We start from the raw sequence: 21,674 nt of genomic DNA, 5'->3' as shown, positions 1-21,674 counted from the left end.
AGATTAGGATGATCCTCGACGAACACTGGCGGAGACCTACTTCTTCCACGTGTCTCTTTCGCGGCTCTTTCTAGCAACGCACCCTCCCCCACCATCCTCTGCATAATGCACGCATCCGTCCAACGAGTCAATTCAGGAAGCTTAGATCGTTCAGCTGTAGATTAGTTGAACCGTGCAGTTGAACCGCATATAAAGCATCGTTTGAATTACGGCATGTTACTTTTGCTAATTAGTAGACCGTGCATTTCCATCGATTTATATAGGAATTTCGAAAGTGTAAAATTGCTAAATTAAATGGGAAATAAGATAAATAGGATCTTAAAAATAATAGTATCGAATGTTAGAAAATAGCAAAATTCGACGCTCGTTTTCAATTGGTAGATGTAATTTTTTCTACACACGCATGGATCTGGAAATTAAGAAATGGAATTGTAAGAGTTTAATTCTACGATTATTCGAAGTTTAACCGTTCTTAATAATCAACTCGAGGACACGTTGAGCGGACGGATCGGTGCCAATAAATTATAGAGTCTAATTCGAAGGGTTAAGGAGCGAATGATTTATGATCGAAATGGAAACGAGAACCGGGCCACTTGTTCTTAAATTCATCGATTAAAGGCGCAGCGACAGCGGACAATTGCAATTTGGCCTGGTGTCAGCCAGAAAATTATTCCACCGCGTGCATTGAGACTAACGATCAGCTGAATTAGATAGAGTTACTGTGCAATAACAGTGCACTAGGTTAATACAACTTTAACTCAATGAAATATCACTCTGTCGGATGATTAGACCGAAAAGTGATAATACGATCGAATCACGCTTAAAAGGATATATTTCTTTTCGAAAATTTGTCAACGTAATATTTTATAGTTTTATGGAATAATTGGTAAATAATTCTCTAAATTAGGAAAGGATCTTTCGAATTTTGAAACGTTTGGCGTTATGTTGTGTTTCGATTATATTAATCGTATGATTTAAAATATTTTCACAGAAAATATCTCGTATTTTTATCGAATAATTTGCGAATGATTCCTTGACTTGCGAAAGAATCTTTGAAATTTTTAGACATTTGAGAAACAGTTACGTTAAGGATGGATTGGAAGATTTTTAAAGAAGATATTCGATATCTTTGTCGAATAATTGTTCAAGTTGAGAAAGAATCTTGTAAATGTCGAGTCGGTTGGGAAACAATTATGCCAATTACTGTTCAGCCAGAGGCACAATCATGTTTCATCGTTTAACCAGGACCGAACGAGGCAATAGGTGAATTAGATCACTAAGCTGAATTATTTTCGCCACTCACTCTGCTCTCGGTTCGCTCGAGTTCCGTCCCATTCGATTAGTGTAAACCCTACTATTAACCTATTGAGTCTGGCCTATCGTAAATGCTGCGTGTTAGGTGCTCGCTCTGGTTCACCGTGACTGCCCTCCTAAATAAAGAAATGATATTATAGTAGTGTATGGTTGAACCGTGTTCTCGTTGCTCGTTTGACGAAATACATAAAAATACGATCTATTCGTTCCTTCGATCCCTTTTCTTTCGTTTCTTTGAAATGTTGCATTTTGATTCTTGCCCTATGTTTGACAGTGTAATTAGAGTAATTATCGCGATTCTTTAATGTCTTGAATTTCTTTAACTCTTCAAACTTTTACCACTAAAATTAAGAATATCTGGTTATTACATAGATTTCTGTAACTAAAGGAATTGTAATTAATTAAAAAGATTCATTCACGTTCAAAGAATTTGATCGTCCTTCGTTACATTTATCAACGAACGTCACAAAAATCTTGCTTTATGGACTTGCAAATTTTAACACTCTCTGAATTTCGGCTAGAGAATCATTTCTTCAATCTTTAACATTATACCCCATAATAAAGTTTGCTTTATAATTATCTAATTATATGTAGACAGACTACAGATGGTCATACAAATCCATGTCTTTATAAACGTAACTAAACAAATTGAGTTTGATGTTCGCAAACGGAGATTTCTTTCGTTAAATGTTACAACGGACGCTATGCTTAGCATATTTTATATACACCTTTGCAGATTGTATACATCTTATCGTTTCTTTATATCTCTATTTATCAGATATTCGTGAGCACCTTCTATCTAATTAAATAAAACGTGTCCAAACTTCATGTTTAAACTTTTCAATATTCCAAATTTTCATCAACCTCCCTCGTATTTCAAAATACGTAAACTGGAAATGACAAGCCATTAAAATGTTTTCTTACACGTACCCATCTTGGTATTCCATTCTTGTTTTAAAAACAAAATTCCTCGATTTCCATCGTAAGCTAATTTACCGTATTCCGTGTATCGCGATTTACGTCAATGATGTGAGACACGTGTGAGCGAGGACGTGCTGACAGGTGGCTGACGACGCTTCGCAAGTTTTGTATTACGACCACGAGCATTATCATGGCGAGTATCATCGGCGAAGCATTTCCACTACAAACGTTCTTACTTACCGTGCGTTCGTTGTAGCCAACACAACCGATCTTCCGTATGATTTCTTCCAAGTTTACCCTACATGTTCAATTTAGATCGTCGGCTCGCGTTTCAGTGCGCGTTTATTGCACGCGTTACGACTTTATTACATCGGCGAGTGCTTCTATGATAACGCTGTGCGCACAGGAGAATCGTCTATTCAAACTTTTGATTACGTGGAAATTAATTTCGTTAGGTTTTATCGGCATTTCGCCGCTTGGATTCTCGGTCGTTCTATCTTCGTTGGTTTGTAAACCGAACAAACCGAGTTTCAAGTTTAGGAAGTTTAATGCCATTTTGTGGATTGTAGGATTGTAGAAAGAACCAAACGTTAGTTGCTTTGTAAATAGAGTCTTCGTCGTATTATCATGAATTTGTATTCTTCGTGTCATACGAGACATACGTGGTTTGGTTAATTACATGGTTTTCTTTATTTGGAAAAGCGGAGCTGGAACAACTAAGAAGAAAGGACGGACTAGCAACCGAGCGATGAAAATAAATAGTGGCGATGATCGAGCTTGTTGATTTCGAAGCTTTTCAGAATTCGTAACTTCTTGTGGATCGAATAAGAATTGTTGTTCCGTTGCAAATACCACTTCCGTAACTTTCACAAATATCTATCTACAAAGATCCAACCGACGCGTATAATTTCGCGAGAAATTGCATACGTGTACGAAATGTCGCCGGTGACTGCAGAGGAACAACAGACGCTGTTGAAGATTCCGGTTTGACAAGAAAACTCACCAACCAACATGTTTACTTCCCCTTCGATGAAGTTCTTTTCTAGTTATACTTACTTTTTTTGCGTCTCGGCTTGTTCAGCCTTGATCCAGAGAATGTGAAAAATATCAGCGGGAAATGGGACGCAATACGATTGGAAGAATTGTAAACAAGTACAAGGTTCGTCGAACAATAATCCAGACCTTGGAAAATACCAAAATCAATACGAAATCGATAATTCTCCAAATTTATCAACTTCTGGAAATTCTACGACGATCGTCCTCGATTTATTTAAATCGTTCAGTCGAACACCATCTTTCTTCGCTGTTAAATATTGAAAACGATAATAGGTCCAGTTCTATGAATTTCACGAATTATAATATACTTTTTTCGATTTCTGCTTAAGCTTCGCTATGAATTTATCGAATAACCTAACGCTACATTTTCAAGACGAAAGGTCAATTTCATTAGATATTATGAAGGAAGACGGCTGACGGAAGAGGTAGAAGAGAAGCAAGACGCGTGCCGCGAGGTCTAAGGTCGGCTCGTGTACGACCTGGAACCGATATGACGATCGAGGAAATAACAATTGACTCGGTATTATCGTGCACAAACGTTAGCCACCGATCCCTCCATTCTGTTCCATCGACGTTTCCTTTGATCCTCGCAACTCTAACGAAGAAATATCATCCGTCGCCATACAAACTTCGCCGGTCTAGTTTCCGCGCAGCTCCGACTGCTTTCCACGCACTGCGACTACCAGAATACGGATTTTTACGCAAATTCGTACATTTGAGAGTGTAATTCAAGAAATAGAATCTCGATAGAAAATTATTTTATCTACCGTATGTTGCAGAAAGCACTGTATATCTTCTTCGTATATTTTCCATATTTCTTCATATCACGCGCATTCTGTGCAATTTGACACTTTCAAATTTCCTATGTTTGCATGAAGATCCGCAGTCTGACGATTGCTATTCGTCGAATGTATTTTCACGATTACAATTTTTCATTATACTTTGTACTTTTTCTTTTTTTTTTTAATTGAATCAAGAAAGCACGATGATAAAACTTTATACGAGTATGTTATGCTGTATAGAGACATTTAAAAATTAATGAACACCGTAACGAGACTAATAGATGTCCCTTAGCGTGTTATAATCGTGTGTATAAATATAACAAAGCATAAGAAGAATTGTAGAAACTAAGATGAGAAGAAGGCAACGGTCAAGAAAAGAGATTGATCCTGATTCGAGCAATTTACGATTGTTGATTTCCATACAAATTTGAACAAAAGCTATTTGCAGAATACTTGCAATAACAACGTTATCGTTAATTAATGAAATCATAGATAATTTTAACGATTTTGCAAAACATGTGGGAGATGAAAACTAAGAATATTCCATATGCCAAGTGCAAAGTAAGTAGTATAAACCGGTTGCTGTTTTGATTGACCTTCACTGCTCTAAATCAAAGTTTATCAGAACTACAATATAAAGCATGGAAGTTCGATATGCGCAAAATATTTACATTAATAATCAATCAAGGAGCCCAGACAAGTCAGCAAATCGGAATATCACGATCTGTCAATCTTCCTCAATTTTTACATCTCGATTCTCATATTTCATCGTTATATAATTCTGACGTCTTCAAATCATAGCACAAAGGATTAATTAAATTACAATCGCTTCGATCGATCGAACGTTTCGAATAATAAAAAGCTCAAACTATATTCCAAGTCCGATTATTTTAATATCTTATTCGAGTCCTAGCTTAATTGAAGTCTCATTTCAGTCCCAATCGTCTTTGTCAGACGTAGTAGATCTAAACTTTCTACAATTTACACTAACCATATAATCCTAGAATTTACATACATATTAGAATGCATCTACGATATCTACAGCATAGAATGTACGATTTATTTGCAATTTAGAATTTATTTACAATATCTACGATCCATCACACACAGGATCCATCCACGATATGCACGATGCATAATTTTAGATCCATGAAAAATATCTACAATGTAGAATTTAGAATCTATTTATATATAAAGCGATTATAAAGCATGCTGAATTGCAATATACAGCTGTTCCGCTGTTTTAAGGCACATTTTCCATTGGACTCGGAGTACTGAAGACGGGATGAAAACATAGTTCAAACGAAGCTATCAAACAGCGCACACCACATGCACGCGATTCATTCATAGACAATTATTGTAATAATTCATTGTATAATGCGGCCACGATATAGCGAGGTCGTAAATCGAACTATGCAATAACTTCTTTCTTCTGAGATTTTATATTCATTAGAAGTAGAAAACCTGCAGCTATTAATTTTTTATTTCAACCACTATTCTGATTTAAGATTCAAAATACAAGAACGAGGAAGAGGAATCGTTTATATAAATATAAACCTTTATTTATTTATATAATTTTATTTATAATATCGCATATACATATACAAAATTGTAATATCCGAATCTAAATTAATCATTGGCTCTTTATTAGACCTACGTTAGACTGCAAATATTATAGTCCTTATCATAACTATAAACACGGGTTACATTGTGTATTTCTTACAAACAAGCATTGATTCCTAAACGATTAAAATCCATCGAAACAATTATCAACCTCTCTTTTTCATCTTCGCTCGTAAAATACCATAGCACTGTATTAAAAAAGGGGTCGTACATTACATGTTTTTTTTTTTTTTAATAAATATTGCTTTCCGAACAAACACGATTCGATAAAACGATTGGTACTGTTTTCCACTTTACGAGAAACAAACACCCTGTAATATCCCGAGTACACTGTGTATATCGATACCGTATTAATACTCTGTATATTATATATTTATTACTCTGCATATCGCATACATTGCATACATAGTTTTTCAACCAAACATCGGAAGGAAACAATATACGTAGAATGATCCGCACGTGTCGCGCCGGTATCAGTAGTATAACCCAACGCCTGGTCAGCCCGAAATCCCAAAGGCGTTTCGCGAATCTGTCTCGCGCGTAACAATTTGCACGTGTCAAAGAACTATCGCCGAGATACATAATACGTACTCGTTGGTGATCGATGCATACACAAACCGAACCTCGGCTCGTCCTCGTTCGAACGAATCTGAACGCGGAGGCGCGTGTAAGCTTTATCGCCCTTCCCCGCGAGCCACGCAGCCCCGATTTCAAAGTGCAGTCAACAGCATGTGCACGTGATTCTCAATCGAATCGGACCTAGATTCGGCACAGCTGCACGACCGCGTTTCCGCGACGCCGCCGGTCTAGCATTTCTTAGGGAAAAATCGAGCCAGTAGAAAACAGATAGCTTGAAATGATGGACAGCGAAACGATACCGCTGAAGAGCGGGCGAACTTAACCCCGTTGCCCATGGGTTCCACGGGGGGGCAGATCGAAGTCTAAACACGATTATGCAACGTTGTGTAGTCTGGTCGACAGTGTTATTATCGATTGGTAGATTGCTATTGTATTATATGTTTATGTATCTTTGACAAAATTCAGGATGTGAAAATCTATAGAGTGCACAGATGCTGCAGTATCTGTTGGCGTCGAAAATAAGTGCACAATTAATGAAATTAGATAAATAGACGATGTTTCTCCAAATACAGCTTGTTTACGCAAAAATGTAAATATTAATTCGAATTATTCGCTGCATGATCTACGTACTGTGGGACGTATAATAGATAAAACTGTAATATACAGGGTGCGGGAAAAATTGTATCGCACATTTTTTACCTATTTTCCCATATAGAATGACATCAAACAGATCGTTTGCTTGCATCCAGTCGATAATTAGGTACGTTCGAGTATACTTGATAAATTTTCAAACCCGAATTTGTCGGAAACCGAGCTTCGGAGGAAAATACCTTCTTATTTTTGCCTAAGGAATCATTTCGTTCCCGTTCCATAACTTTCGATCGTAGCTCGTATAACGCTAGTGTCGGTTCGATTAAACTTCATCGATAGCTCCACCACCTATCCGCTTACTTTTCTTCCCGATTGTATACAGAATTGTCCTAAAATGTGGGGGACAAACTTTTGGAAACGTGTAGTACTCGTCAAAATTAGCAGTAAAGTCTTAACAAACACGAGTCGAAAAACCGTTCGTGTTGGACGTACGATACGTTTTCTACTTCAAGTAGAATTTATACGCAACGATTCGCGAAAGGTGAACGTGATGGCCTGTGACATGGTCGTCTCGTTCACCCCATTTAAATCTCGCAGACTCTTATTTGTGGTGACATCTAAAAACTATAGTGCACGGTAATTCAGTTGCTTCGCAAACTCTATGAGAGAACTAATTCTCCATGAAAAAACATATCGAAGTGTGTGTTGAAATCAACCGGAGACATATCGAACATATGTTGTAGAGATAATGTCTTACTAACAAAAACATCTCGTAACGAGTAGTTTTTTGACCCATGTCCGTTAAGACATGTTTGCTTGTTTTGACGAGTACTACTTACACGATTCAGCTAGTTTGTCTCCAACACTATGCGCGTCTCCAAATATTTGCGGCGTTTTAGAACACGCTGAATGAAATTTTGAAAAATTGTCGCTATGTTCGAACGAAAAATTTTCTTATTTTTTACTCTACAGAAAATGTATTACTTTTATCGAACGAGATCGAAAGTTCGAAGAAAATTGAAAGCGAGGGTTTCCCAGAAAGTAAGGAGTTCCAGAGACAGACGATTCAGTCGCTCTAGGACATTTTTAATCTCCACTTTAAACTAGTTTATCGAAATCTTTTGTTTAATAAATTAGTAAAAGTTGAGTAAAGTAACAAATTTTTCCTTTCTGGAGTGATAATGTACGTTATTGAAATATTAAAATGCAATTTCTACCAAAGAAACGAGGATGGAAGGTATGAAATGGAAAAAATTTAGTTTTGGAATGGAAGCATTTATTCATAAAGTTTACAAGAAATCATTAGAAACACCAAAACCTGAGAACGTCTGCAACTTTCCGAAATCTCTACGGAATGGTTTTGATATTAACGATGTCTTCTACGTTTCCATTCCTGGCTCCTGCTGACTCCGCTGGAGGAGCGTTGAATAACCGTCACAGTTATTTTTAAAAAAACGATAACTGTAATAAGAGGCAGAATAAGTGGTTGTGTTACACTCTTTAGATTGAATTTTTACAAGTACGAGGATGTCGATGGATGTTTTCAAGAGTAAATGAAGTGAAAGATGGTTGATAATAAGGGTGACTCGAGTGGATATTTTCCTGGCAATTTTTACCAATGAAAAATCCGATATTCAACTAGAATAACAAGATACAAGGAAGATTCAATTAAAATATGCAAACATTTCTTAGAATTTCTGGAAAATTCATATTAATTAAAGAAATAACATATCGCTGTAAAAATGTTATCTCTTACACATGTATACAGGGTGTCTCAGCTAAATTAGATCGTCTAAATATTTGCCTTAATTACGATCGTATAAAAAATCTTTCCCGATAAAAGGAAGATTCAATCAAAATATGCAAACGTTTCTTAGAATTTCTAGAAAATCCGTATTAATTAAAGAAATAACACGTCGCTGCAAAAATGTTATTATCTTGTGTACATGTTTACGGTGAGTCTCATCTAAATGAGATCACCTAAATATCTGTCTTATTTACGATTGTATGAAAAATCTTCTCGGGGCAAATTTGTACTATTTCAAGGGATACATACAATGACGGAAAGAAGTTTTTCTCTAGCTTTTCTCTATATAAAAATTCCTAAGTTTCGTTCCATGAAAAACATACACATTTTAATTCAAAAAGACTACGAATAAATAAAATGTACATTATTAATAAGATTCTGCTATTTTCGTGCTCTCCAAGTACTATTAAAAAAATTAACGCCAACGCAGCAAACGCAATAAAAATATCTACTTATCGATGATAAAATAGACAGACAGACTGTTTTGAAAGAGCTAAAAAACTTCGCACGCACAATTGTCGTCAATCTACATTACCAAAGAAATTATCTGCTCCGGTTCTGAAGATTTCTTCATCAAAAAAATTCCATCGCTACTCAAGAGGTAACAACCCTTCTGATAACTCATAGAAATCTACAATCTCTCCTTTTTAAATCATTCTACGTTTACTTAATTTATAATTCTTGTCAAGTTTGATACGCTTCGACTTAAATCACAAAATATTTCTTAATCTTTTAAGGTTCCCAAGAATATTATCCTAGCGAGACATAATCTTTTATTTTTCAAAAAAGAAAGAAAGGAAAAAGGAATCATAAATCTTTTAAATTTATTCTTTTATCACGGTTAACGTCAAGATTGATCAAGTTCAAGCTTGGAAAATAGAGAATAGAGAAACGTGACAATTTTGCAAGCATTATTTTTCGAAGATAGAGCATCGATCGGGTGAAATTATGAAACTTACGGAAAGTGGAGTGGATCGTTCTACCTTCTAAGTAGTTCAATTATTATTTTCACTGACATGCAATATTTTTCTATGTCTCGTTTACGATAGTTGGAGATTCTGCTTCTCCAGTTATTTTATATTACAGCCATAACGAAACTGTACAAAAACTTTCAAAATACCAAAAAAGTGGGGACTCTGATATTTCTAGCGTTAGTTACGATAATACAATATCATTAAAATTATCGTCGCACAGCCGTTCGAGTAAGTTACTTGACGATCGCGTATCAGTGCCGAGCGATAAGCGCTGACGATAAGAAGGAATGTCCTACGTCGACGAATCAGTTTACGATTATGCAAATCCTTACCTGTTTCCTCGTTAATACGATAGATCGGTACTTTATATGTCATGCGATACGTGTCTCACCTTCCTCGTCTCTTTAATCGCTTACGTAGGAATTTCAATAATCCCCTAACGCGATCACGAGCCAGAGGAAATCATTATCGTACGAGAAAATCATTATCGCTCGAATGCACGAGCTGTGCGAATGCACGTGATGACGGAGGCTTGACTATACCATTGATACACGTGGCGTACTCTAATCGCAATGGCGCCTGCAGAATCGCGATAATCAATGAACGTACAAAAATAACAACTCTCCAGTGCAACGTATACAATTTGTTTCCATAATCACACGCAGAAATTACACGTGGCAATTTTTTGCTGCGCTCGAACGATTCGCGCCAGCATGGAAGACACGTCATTGTTGTTGTACATGTTGATAGTTTCTTGTAAACTAAGATACGATACTGTGGCGCGTGGTTCTTCTTTACGATAGATTTCGAGATTTTCGTTGATTATTCAGGATTATTTGATAATTATTGGAAAACGATAAGATTAGATGGGAAAGCTTGTAACGTGAGTTTGGTTTATTCTACGCAAGATTAGGTGAATCGTATTACAAACGATGTTTCAAGCCGACTCTTGCACGATTGTTCGATAATTTCTGTTACGCTACAGATATTTATTCATTTTGTTCATTTTCTGTCACTTTGTTTCACTGTACGACGATTTTGTTGATTCGTACGACGCTTTTTAGCTCGTTCGATTTCATTTTGAATTCGATGGTCTTTATCGTGTTTGAAGATCGTAAAGATTGTAAGAAAGCTTTAATTTTGTGTCGTCCGACGTATTTTTGTAATCGAACTCGAACAACACAACTTAATTATCGATAACACGTTATTCCTTTCGTAATCGACACGTATATCTTAATTGTGTTGAGAAGTTTCGTATTTTGATATAGAAAAATTGTTAATCGTGGAAGGATACGAAGACCACACGAGAAAAACATCGGCCAAGTTTCATCGATTTTCGTGTCTTTCTCGCTTGATCACACAAAATGTAATATTCTAGCTATACGATAAAGGAAATTGTAGGATAATGTTAATAATATAGGAGTATTCAATGGTATCAAATGTAAGAAATGAGAAATGTAACTGTATGTCTACATGTAAGTTATTATTCCAGTAACTTCTGCGAAATGAGATTCTTCCGGAACGATTAAGAAAGCAGCTGAAAATATTGCAAGGTCGAAGCCATAGGAGCTGTAAAACTGATAGCCTGTACTATTCTGGCTATCCTGTCTGCAATACCAGTAATGCAACGAACATAGACGAAGTATCGATGTTGCGAAACCCGTTACACGAGTCTGTTTATAAATACAATATCATTTTTGCCGTTTGCATAACCAGTCGGCAAAGTGATCAGAAATAGACGAACATTAAAAAAAATCACAACTACAATCCATCAAACGATCAGTTTACTTCCTCAACGTTGCATTCGTCTTTCAGAGTTCCAAAAAAAAAAAAAAAAAAAAATTGAAAGACGAGCTTAAAATAAACGAAACAAACGTTCAACTTTTTACTTAAAGAAGAAAAAATTTCCCGGACACGTTTCAATTACACTGTCGAGGTAAACCGATACGAATGCTGACGACCCGTAAGCCGATACCATCTACAATCACGTTCTCGTTATTTTAGATTGTAGGTCTTTACCAATCGACAAAAACCAAAAGAAAGAGAACAAAAATTGTGGAATTGCTGTATCGGCAGAGTATTACGTTGCAACGTAAGTAAACTTGCTTAAATAAAGGAAAATATTGAGTTTAACCGAACTTACTTATATTACAATGCGATATTATTGCGTATGACGAGAATCATATTCGAGGAAGGTTTGTGTAAACCATAAAAATCGGGATCGAAACAGTTGCATATTTTGGTGAATGGAAAAATCTACGTAACAAAGATTAAGCGAAAGAAAAATACATACCGTTACCGTGTAAACAAAGTATTAGCTATCGCATAGCGAAGATTAAACTGGATAAAAGTAAATATTAGAAAAGAAAAATACACAAAACTGTTACACAAACAAAGTCTCCTCCATCGTACGAGACAAATTCAACCGCATTGAAATTCGAGTAGATCAGATAAACCGAAAAATAAGACTCTACCTTATTCTCATCCAACGAACAGAAAAACCTGTCCAATATTCGTATATTTCACCGGTATCGCCTAATCAAAGTTCAATGGAAGGAATCGCGTTCATAGTGGGACGTCACCTCCTAAATCTCGAGTGGAAACATCGGTCGTTATCTACCCGGCTGTTCGCACCCCCCATACGAGGTTTCTATGAATAGAAACGTCGAACAATCTCTCTGTAGCTGGACGATAATCGGAATTGGTACGATCGTCGGAAAGAAACGAGGGTAGGAGGTCGATCGAGCGTCCCCTGTTTCCCCTCGGCGTGTATCGCGAAAATACGCGGACGTATTTATCGAATTTATCGTACTCGAGACGAAATACAGCGCGATTAACCAAACCGCGACCACCGCCACCCCTTTGTCTTCCACTGACCAAGGAACAATCACATTCTTTCTAAATTATAACGCATACGAAGACTGCAGGAGAAGAACGCGATACGTTTCCTATTTTATCACGTTTCCTACCTTTTTCAGGCAAATAATTTTGAAATTCGGCACATCGTCGATCGATGCCATTATTTCACTTTGAATGCTAAAACGTACGAATTTACGTTTTTAATTTACGAGCATAAATACTATTTTCCTAAGATTTCGTTGTATTTCATGATCTTTGTCTGCGACAAATATTAGACTATCGATGTATGAACAGAATATGGAATACAATAGCGGAATATCGGAACACTAACGAAACTTCGTCGATTCATCGGCTATTTTTCAAAGACAGATCCTAACAGAGCCTAAAAAAGTATCTTCGTTTTGCCTCGTTTAATCGTAGAATGAAACTCGAAACTCAGTGCATCAACGAACATAAAATATCACGCTCCTTCCCTTAACCTTCGTATCTACTCACGCGTTACTTTATCCCTCCGTCTCCTGGCACAGATCTTACGTACACGTGTTCCAGGTATCTGATGAAAAATCGAGGTTGACCTCGAGGAACTAAAAACACTACAGACGTTCTATGACAGTTTCACGCGAATCAGTGATAAACTTGGTATTTTACGGTCGTACATTCAATTGGACGACGGACGTAAGAGATAACCAAGTTCACCTGGAGAATATGACTAGGCTAGCACGTTCGGTTCCTCTGTACCGGCCAAAGAAACGTGACAGAGATCGAGCGATCTCGCTCCATCGACCCCTTCTCTCGATCTACTATGAAGCACACACGAGGACGCGTACCACCAGCAGTCCGACGTGACCTCCCCCTTCTCTATGATCGCGTTTGACGCTCCGCCACCTACTCCTCTGCTGATCTTTTCCCCTCCTTCGAGCTGCGCCTCCTTATTGTTCCACTCCTCTAATCCGTGAAATCTAGAACAAGAACCGCGTGGCGAGGCTAGCCGGTACCAGTGGCACCGAGGAACTCGGTACCAACGGAGGTCTCATCTTCGGGAACGAGAACCGCGCTCCCTCTCTTTCTCTTTTTCTCTCTCTTTCTCTCTTTTTCCTCTCTTTTCGTCGTCGTTTACGATACGACCACGTTGAGCACGTTCTCCGATAACGAGCCCCACGATCGGCAAAAGTGCGCGTATAAAACCGATCCTGGTCACCTGGAACACCTAGTCCACCGGTACACCGTGTCCGGAACACATCGTCTCCGTATCTCCGAAGATCCACGTTTCCAGTTTAGGATCTCCGAATCGAGCAACTCCTCGAACATTCGATCGGCCGAAGAATATTTGTAAAAGTTTCGTACAGTTCGAAGAGTGGACGGATCAAAGGCACGTGTCGTGTTTACCAGTGAACGCGATACCTTTCGACCAGCTTTCGTGAATTAAGGGAACGACGATAATCCGTCACTGTGTCGTTCGACTGGTTACCAGTGGGAATTACACGTAGCTGTCTTTTCGAAGAAGCGAAAGTTGTACCATTCGCAATGCCACGAAGCGGTTGCCGCGCGAAAACCACCATGTTTGGAAGAAGCAGAGCGAGGACGATAGTCCTGGTCGGCCTGATGTTGCTCACGCTTCTCGACACGGTTAACAGCACCCCTTACAAGAGGTCCTTGCTCAGGCTATGCTCGAAAAGTCTCAGCGACGCTCTGTACCTCGCGTGCAAGGATCGAGGTTACAACGAGCCGTTTTCCTACAGCAGCGAGGATAGTCCTATGGATTCCGTGGGCCCGGGACTCGCGGAGGAGTGTTGCTACCATACGTGCACCTATACCCAGCTGCAACAATATTGCAAGCCGGAGAAGTCCAGTTCCGTGGACGCCGTGTGAGTGGATGTTAGTTTCTCCTGTTTTTCTTTTGGTATTTTTCTACACTGTAAGCTACGAAACTTTGTACACGCTATTTTCCTTGCTGCGCCGCTTCTGCACGACGGTTAGATAGTTATTTATCGGTTGATCGACTTTTCGACGAGTAAATTGATCCCTTCCCTCGAGTTTCTGGGTTTTAGCCGGACGAATTATTAAAAGTTTGATAGTTACCAGAGGTTTCGAAGATTTCATTTTTAGACATGGTTTTTGACAACCGTGCGTCTTTCTTTGGCGCGAACGTTTCTTCTCAGTTTAGTTTTCACGCATAAATCACTAGATTTCTCATACGCTTTATTCTTTATTCGTAATTTTGCATATTTTCATAATCTTCGATATTAGATTCTAGAAAACGAATCTTTTCGTAGAAAGTGATAGTACTTTTCAGTTACGATCTTTTGCTTTTTTCTTTGTTTGCGAAGCGTTTGAAACGTTAATCGAACATTTGAAACTTTAATCTATCTGCTGCGGCGCAGTTAATTTTCCCCTTCGATCAAATTAAAATTCAATTCAAGAGACATTCGCAAATCTTCTGGTGGTTTCATCGATGGATCGATGAAACGAAACCAGGGGATCAACGTTATTCTTGTTGTCGATTATGGTCGCTTACCTCAGACTTTGTTAACCTTTCCAATAACATTATAATTTCCAATAACACCTCGTCTTTGCCTTGAGGACCAATCTTCGCCAGACGTGTTTAAATATTCAACGCGACGATCAATTTCTTTCCTGTCTTGGCCGGAAATCATCGACTTCGCGGGATCTAGCCGATTTAACTGTTAAATTGACCCGTTCAACGTCTGAATATTCCATTATGCAAAGATTTTTGCAACAACTTCCAACCTTCGACTCGCCTTGGGTTTTTTCCAGTGATTTCGGCTGCAATTATCGGCCATGAGATTAATTTCCCAACGACCTCGTTAACATTCCAAGTTCGAAATAGCTTCTGCGACTCAATTTCTTCTTTTACTTCTGTTATTTATTCGTATATCGTGCTTCAGTTTTATTTCTCTTTCGATGCGCTCGTTTATCAATTTATTAATAACACAAGGAAGTTGTTTTTCGCAAAGATCGTCTTATACAACGAGATGAATTTAAGGGAAAGCAACGTTCAATATTTTTCGATGAAAATCGACTTTACGATTCCGAGTTTCTAATTCTAGTCGATGAATTACACGGGAACGTAACTCGGATGTATATTTAAATCGATCTTTGATAAGCCAGATCAACGTTTCGACTTTATCTTCGAAACATTTAGCTCAGCTGTCGAAATCTCGATCCAGATATCGTCTATTCAGTTCATCGATCCACTCGTTACCAATATGAACAAATATAATATTTTATTCTTCACTGAAAGTTATTCCAAATCCTTATAAATTAGCAAAAATTTGAGACAAAAGTGTATTCACTTTCTAACGCAAGTGTGACAAATCAGAGCACCCGATCGATTTGCATTATTTAATTTTATTTCAAAGAACCATCCCGGACCAAGGAATTATCTCAAATAACTAGCAAATATTTTGAAAAATTCGTTTAAAAGATATCTGTTCGATTACCAATTGAATCTCGATAGATCAAAGCAGTATCCGAGGTAACTCTCTCTCTGCTTCCAAAAACACCAACGAACTATCATCGCGAATTATTATTAAAATTATACCCTTAAGAATTTATTTGACAAAAATTCATAAACCAAACGTATTAGAGGCACTCGAAGCAGCATCCATAGGTCCCAATTCGTATTCCTCGATCACGTCAAAGATTTTAATATATCTTGACGGAAATTTATGCAGAAAAATACGTATTCTGTCACTAGACCAAGATCGACAGATCAGAGCAGCGCCCATAGGCAGAATTCGTAGCTCGTAATCGACATTCCATCAGTCATTGGCTCGAGTACGATGAGAATCGCGAAAAGCACCTATTTAACCGCCTGCCATCGGCGAGCTGTTCTTCCAATCAGCTACTTGTTATTCTTTCGTTCCTCACGATAGAAGGGAATTCATCTCGGTGGACTTTACCACGTCGATAGTAGGTGGCTTCGCGGAGCCGTGGTTATTAGCCGGCCCGGCCGGTTCAATTGTCGCAGAGAAACCGGGAGAGACGAGGACAGAAGGCTCGAGAGCGGCGATTATCAGCCGCTCCATGATAATCTCTGTCGCTTTTCCTAAAGTTCACGGTTGCGTGGAGTGGCCTCAGCCAGGAAGGTTAGTCCGAAGTACTAGGACGATCGAGCGCTATCTCTTTCGTCGCTCGATCTACAGTTTTTTTTTTCGCGTCTATCTTGTTTCAACGATCGATAAAACAATCTTCTTCGCCTTTTTATTCTCATTCTTTTTCAATATCATCTCCCTCGCACTCTTCTCAGAAGATCTTACGCGCATGCGTGCAGCGTTCAAGCAGCTGGATTATCGATTTCGCGCCTATTGTTTATCGCAGATGTGACGAGGTACGCGCGAATCGAGTACTATTTCGAAACGTGAACCGCCGAGGACAATGAGTTGAAATGCAGCTATCGCTTCGATCAACCCGTTAATCGGGCGGCTGTTAAACCGTCATTTTTAGATTCTTATTAACTTGGATATAATATTCGTAGATCTTCTATCTTAGAACGTATCGCGTCGTTCTTGCTCAAAGCAAAGTCTATTGTAATTTATATTTGCAAGGTGAAATCCATTTAACTGATATTAATTTGTTATTCACTTTTAGCTCTGTTACGGTAGAAGTTCTGCTTGAGGAATTACTCGATGACAGGATTATTGATGGAAACGCAATGTTTTTATCGACATCGTTGCGTTGGTTTAGGTTCGTTTGTCAAAATTGCAACGAAGTTGCTCGCATCTTTGGTTATTCGGTAGAGTTCGATTTTTACGTTGAATTTTGTTTGACGGAATTTAGGACCGATTGGCGCTATTTCGATGGCTAAAATTTATTTCATACAGAGTGAACCGTAGTTTAGATAAAATTCTGTCTAATATATTTATTATGTAACTCTATAATTTGAAATTGTTTGCCGAGCAACTGGTTTATTTGTTAAATCTGTTAGAGCAATTACTCTTGGTTTTGACGCTCGTAAATCTACGGTTGAACTTCGCGGAGAAAGCTTCGGACAACGAGGTGATACTTTCCACCGTGATCGAGCAACGTTAGATACTTTACAGCAGCCCTAACATTCAATTTCTCACTACTAATTGATAACTATCGCAAACTGACGGACGCACTAACCAATTCTAGCGAATGTGCGATTTTTTACTCATTATTTTATCGCGTTTATGCTTGTGACGTAACGCGCCATCGCATGATTATTATTATCTATCAGTTTAATACGAGAAAAATTATTTTATGTTGTATGAATCATATTTTAAGCGAATAAGGAAAAGGAACCGAAAGATATGTACGTAAGTTCCAGAAAATGAGAATGTTAAACCTACGAACGAAATAAATGAATTTGAAAGGTTCGGTATTTTATAAACGAAATGACGAAAATAAAACGTCTATCGCCGCACGAAGTACATCGATAATTGTTATATTTATCAGTTGTTAATAATTAAGTATCGATATGTGCCAATCTCAGTGTCTTTCATCACTGGTAACATATTTACTTACCAGCTTATATCAATAATTACACTAAAAGTTTATCTGAATATGTAAGACATTACGTTACATCACATTATAATTTTCAACTCTTTCATTTTTATATAATATCTATATCTTGCCGTAGTATCTTTTTAACGTAACTCGTTATCAGGCGTGGTTCTTAACCTCTTACATCCATTTCTATTTATTAGAAGATCGAAACGTTTATTTCTAGCTTTATAGGAAATATAAGCTTAATAATAATTATGCTATAATTTGTTTTCTCTGTTAGAACTCGACTATCTATACATTTATGACTGCATTTAAAAGTAGAAAAATGATTATACGATATTCAAAAATACATGGAATATTACAAATAAACTACCGGTTATGATATCTAGTCAGAGCCTAGTTCTTTAATTTATCCTTACAAGATCGTGAACCTTCCATAAGCGCTTGCAGTGTACTCATCGTTAATGCATTCATCGCGAGTACAAAGAATTTTCTTGATGTCGAATTTCTTTCTTTTTGTCGAATTTGATTTCGTGCGGTTAGCGAATAAGATTTAGTATCAAAACTCGATCGTACAATCGCTACGCCGGTGTAACCTACCTGTCTTTGAGAAAAGATTTTCTTACGTTTTATTTTCCATTGCATGGTCGACTTCATCAACGTCTTCTCAAACTTCTGACGAAGAACATTAATCGTAATTAAGAGTAACTTCGGTTGACTCCTCGTCGGACATGCACACATTGAAACACGATAATCTCTTCATGAATGATTTCTTCCACTCTAACGAGTATACTCTTTGCAAGAAGTAATTACACAATATAAAAATTCGAAACATCTCAGCGCATGAGAATAATCAGAGATTTCATGCAGCGAGTAATTTATGGTAGCTTAACAAACCTCTTTATTCATTAATCAATCATCTGTCAAATATCTCACTGACACTTTTCTATTTCCTCCTTTACAACTACGAGTATTTCGTACTTCATGTATGTCCGGCAGGTTCGTTGCTCGAACGAATTAAGCGTATCGGAGAAACAAGGAAGTAAATGAATCTGCACTTTCTTGTTAATTAATCCTTCCAATATAAAGGATGGTTATAATCTTCCTTCGAATCTTGTTCTTCATAGTCGTAGATTTTATACTACATTATTTTATTACTATTTTCAAAAAATGATCTTACGGTAGAGTTTTGTAGCTCAAGAATGTTACACGTGTATAATGTTCTTTAATGTGAAACGATATAATGATATATTTTAATATCTGATTTACAATCTATGACTGATCCGGAATTTAAAAAGTAAAGAATATTACACGTAACATCGTTTAACGAATTAATAATAAAAATAAAATACTTTTTCTCAAATATATGGACATTTTTCTCGCATGCGCATCTTCGTCGCGATATTCATCGTGTTCTGCACTTATCGCGCTTTCGCTTCTAACTTCCAAGCTAAGATACGAAACGATTCAAGAAATAACGTTGCCGATTTTCATAATTCGCCACGTTTGTTTCTGTCTTTTACAGAAACAGCCCGGTCTGGATAGAAAAATACCCGTACCTGTCCACGAGGTCGGCAACCTCGTCGTCGTTGGAAGAGAGATCGAGGTCGGACATCGACTACGTCCACGGTACAATTAAATGTAAAATCCACGGGTCGAAGGGAGCACGAAAGAAGGGGGCTAACATGGACCGTGACGACGACGCCGGCGGCTGCGACAGGAAAAACCCGTTGAGAAGGCATCGCGCCGGCCATTGCGGCTGCAGGCATCGACGACAGAGGCGTCGTCGTCTTGGCAAGGTATCTACCACCGTCGCGAACTATCGTTTCCCTTCTTCCTTCGAACAGTTCTATCTGAATTTTTTAGTTAATCTGTAGGAAATAAATATTTTCTCCGGATTAATACCGTTCAACGAATCAGCAGATTTACAATAAAATTTCCATAGTGTTACAGAATTATCGAATTATAACAGAAATTAAACGAGATCCAATAATAAGCAAACAAAGATGATAAGGGATTAGATCAGAGTCTCGCGCTGTGTTTGCATTTATTTCCCAGTCTGACGCTCTTATCTTCAACGTGCAATTTTTATCTTCTAAATTACTTTTCTCAATGGTATTTTGCAAACGATACGACATCATTACGATATACCGTATAAATATCACGCGATAGTCTCTCGGGCAATTTTTTTTTCAAATCAATCTTACGTCCAATAAAAGAGAAAAAACACGGAAAGCCGAAATTAGATTTCTCATCCTTTCCTAAAAATCTTCTTATTACCCAATACATTCTTAAAAAGCACAAATGTCGATAAAAAAATTACAACTTGATATAAATTTTTATCTTTGCGACGCTGTATCGCAGAATTTATTGAGCGATAGCTTAAAATGTTATCTAATTAATAATTGATAATCAGACAAATTCTCGAATTATAAAAAACTACGAATGTTTGAGATCTAGGATTGAATAACCGGTTCAAAGAAATTTCTACTTACATGACAGTTTGAAATATTATTCAATTAATAGATCGATAATCAAACAAATTGTCGATCATGAAAATAACGAATATCTGTGTTCTGAGATTAAATAATCGGACTGGCAGAGATGTTAGGCAAACAGTTTCGTACGTTATTTAGCTAATAATCGATAATCGAGGAAATCGCTAATCGTTCGAATTCCAGACGCCTGTATTTTAGAATCGAAGAACGAATTTAAAGGAATTCGTAACTAATAAGAGTTGTTATTTCTCGTTGCAGATGCTAGAGAAGACATCGGGCGTGAAATCGGGTGCGCCATTGAAAAAAGAGGTAGAAACGGAGACAAAAACAACGACCCGTGAGGCGCCATTTTGAAGCACCTCTTTCATCTTAGCATCGAACTCTCTGTGTTCTAACTTCTTTCCTCCTTCGTTCGTGCACCCGTCGAGACAGTCGAAGAGACCACGAACTCGAAACAATCGTAACAAACAAAGAGAGCTAAACGAGCAAAAGGAAGAAAAGCGCGAGAGGGAACAAAATATCTAAGGAAGATGAGGCCAATGGACAAGAAAGCGTGAGGAAGCTGATCCAAGAGGACAGAGGCGGACGAAAGAGAGCGTGCAGTCAGTAAGATGTCTAGTCCCATAAAATAGTGAGAAATTGGTCATTGTATTTTCTGGAGTTGCGAAGGAAAAGAGATCGGAGACGAGTAAGAGTAAGTCGTTCGATCGTCCTCCCTTCGAATCTACGGCGCGAATGGTCGACTTGGAAATTTACAATCTGATCTACTCTGCAATTTTTAACATATTAGTCGAGTAAAATTATCCAAATGGATAAAAGACAGGAAACAAAAAATATAAAAGATGGAGAAATGATACAAAAGATGGAAATAAGATGGTCAATTTTCGTGGATTTCTCGTACATGGGCCATCGCATCGCTTGAAAAACGACGCTCGATGTCTCTGGAAGCACTGCTCGTGACGCGGAGTATCCACATTCACGAGTAATCGCGGCTGAATCCGAAAAAATGGAGAAGCTATACGTATGTAATAAATTGGGAAAACCGATCCGGGCCATCAGTCGCGCGCGATCTCCTAGAGAAAGACTTAAATCCAGTGTTGTAACACGTCTAACCTAACCCTATACAATAAGTGTATGTATATATATTTTTTTGCTCGATTTTTTCGTTTTATTTTATTTT

General features: G+C 37.7%; 1 protein-coding gene across 1 annotated transcript; it reads left to right on the top strand.

Annotated features, from left to right (window-relative positions):
• Positions 1–12,985: 12,985 nt before the first annotated feature.
• On the top strand, positions 12,986–21,652 carry LOC117210582 (insulin-like growth factor I, juvenile form). Its single transcript, XM_033453737.1, has 3 exons — positions 12,986–14,371; positions 19,522–19,795; positions 20,753–21,652. The coding sequence occupies exons 1-3, from the start codon at positions 14,031–14,033 to the stop codon at positions 20,846–20,848; spliced, it is 711 nt and encodes a 236-aa protein (XP_033309628.1). The 5' UTR covers positions 12,986–14,030; the 3' UTR covers positions 20,849–21,652.
• The last annotated feature ends 22 nt before the right edge of the window (positions 21,653–21,674 follow it).

Source organism: Bombus bifarius, unplaced genomic scaffold, assembly GCF_011952205.1.
Source record: "Bombus bifarius isolate JDL3187 unplaced genomic scaffold, Bbif_JDL3187 scf7180000008206, whole genome shotgun sequence".
In the NCBI taxonomy this organism is placed as follows: Eukaryota; Metazoa; Arthropoda; class Insecta; order Hymenoptera; family Apidae; genus Bombus; species Bombus bifarius.
The sequence above is the reverse complement of the archived record's forward strand: the minus strand, read 5'-3'. Positions and strand labels throughout refer to the sequence as shown.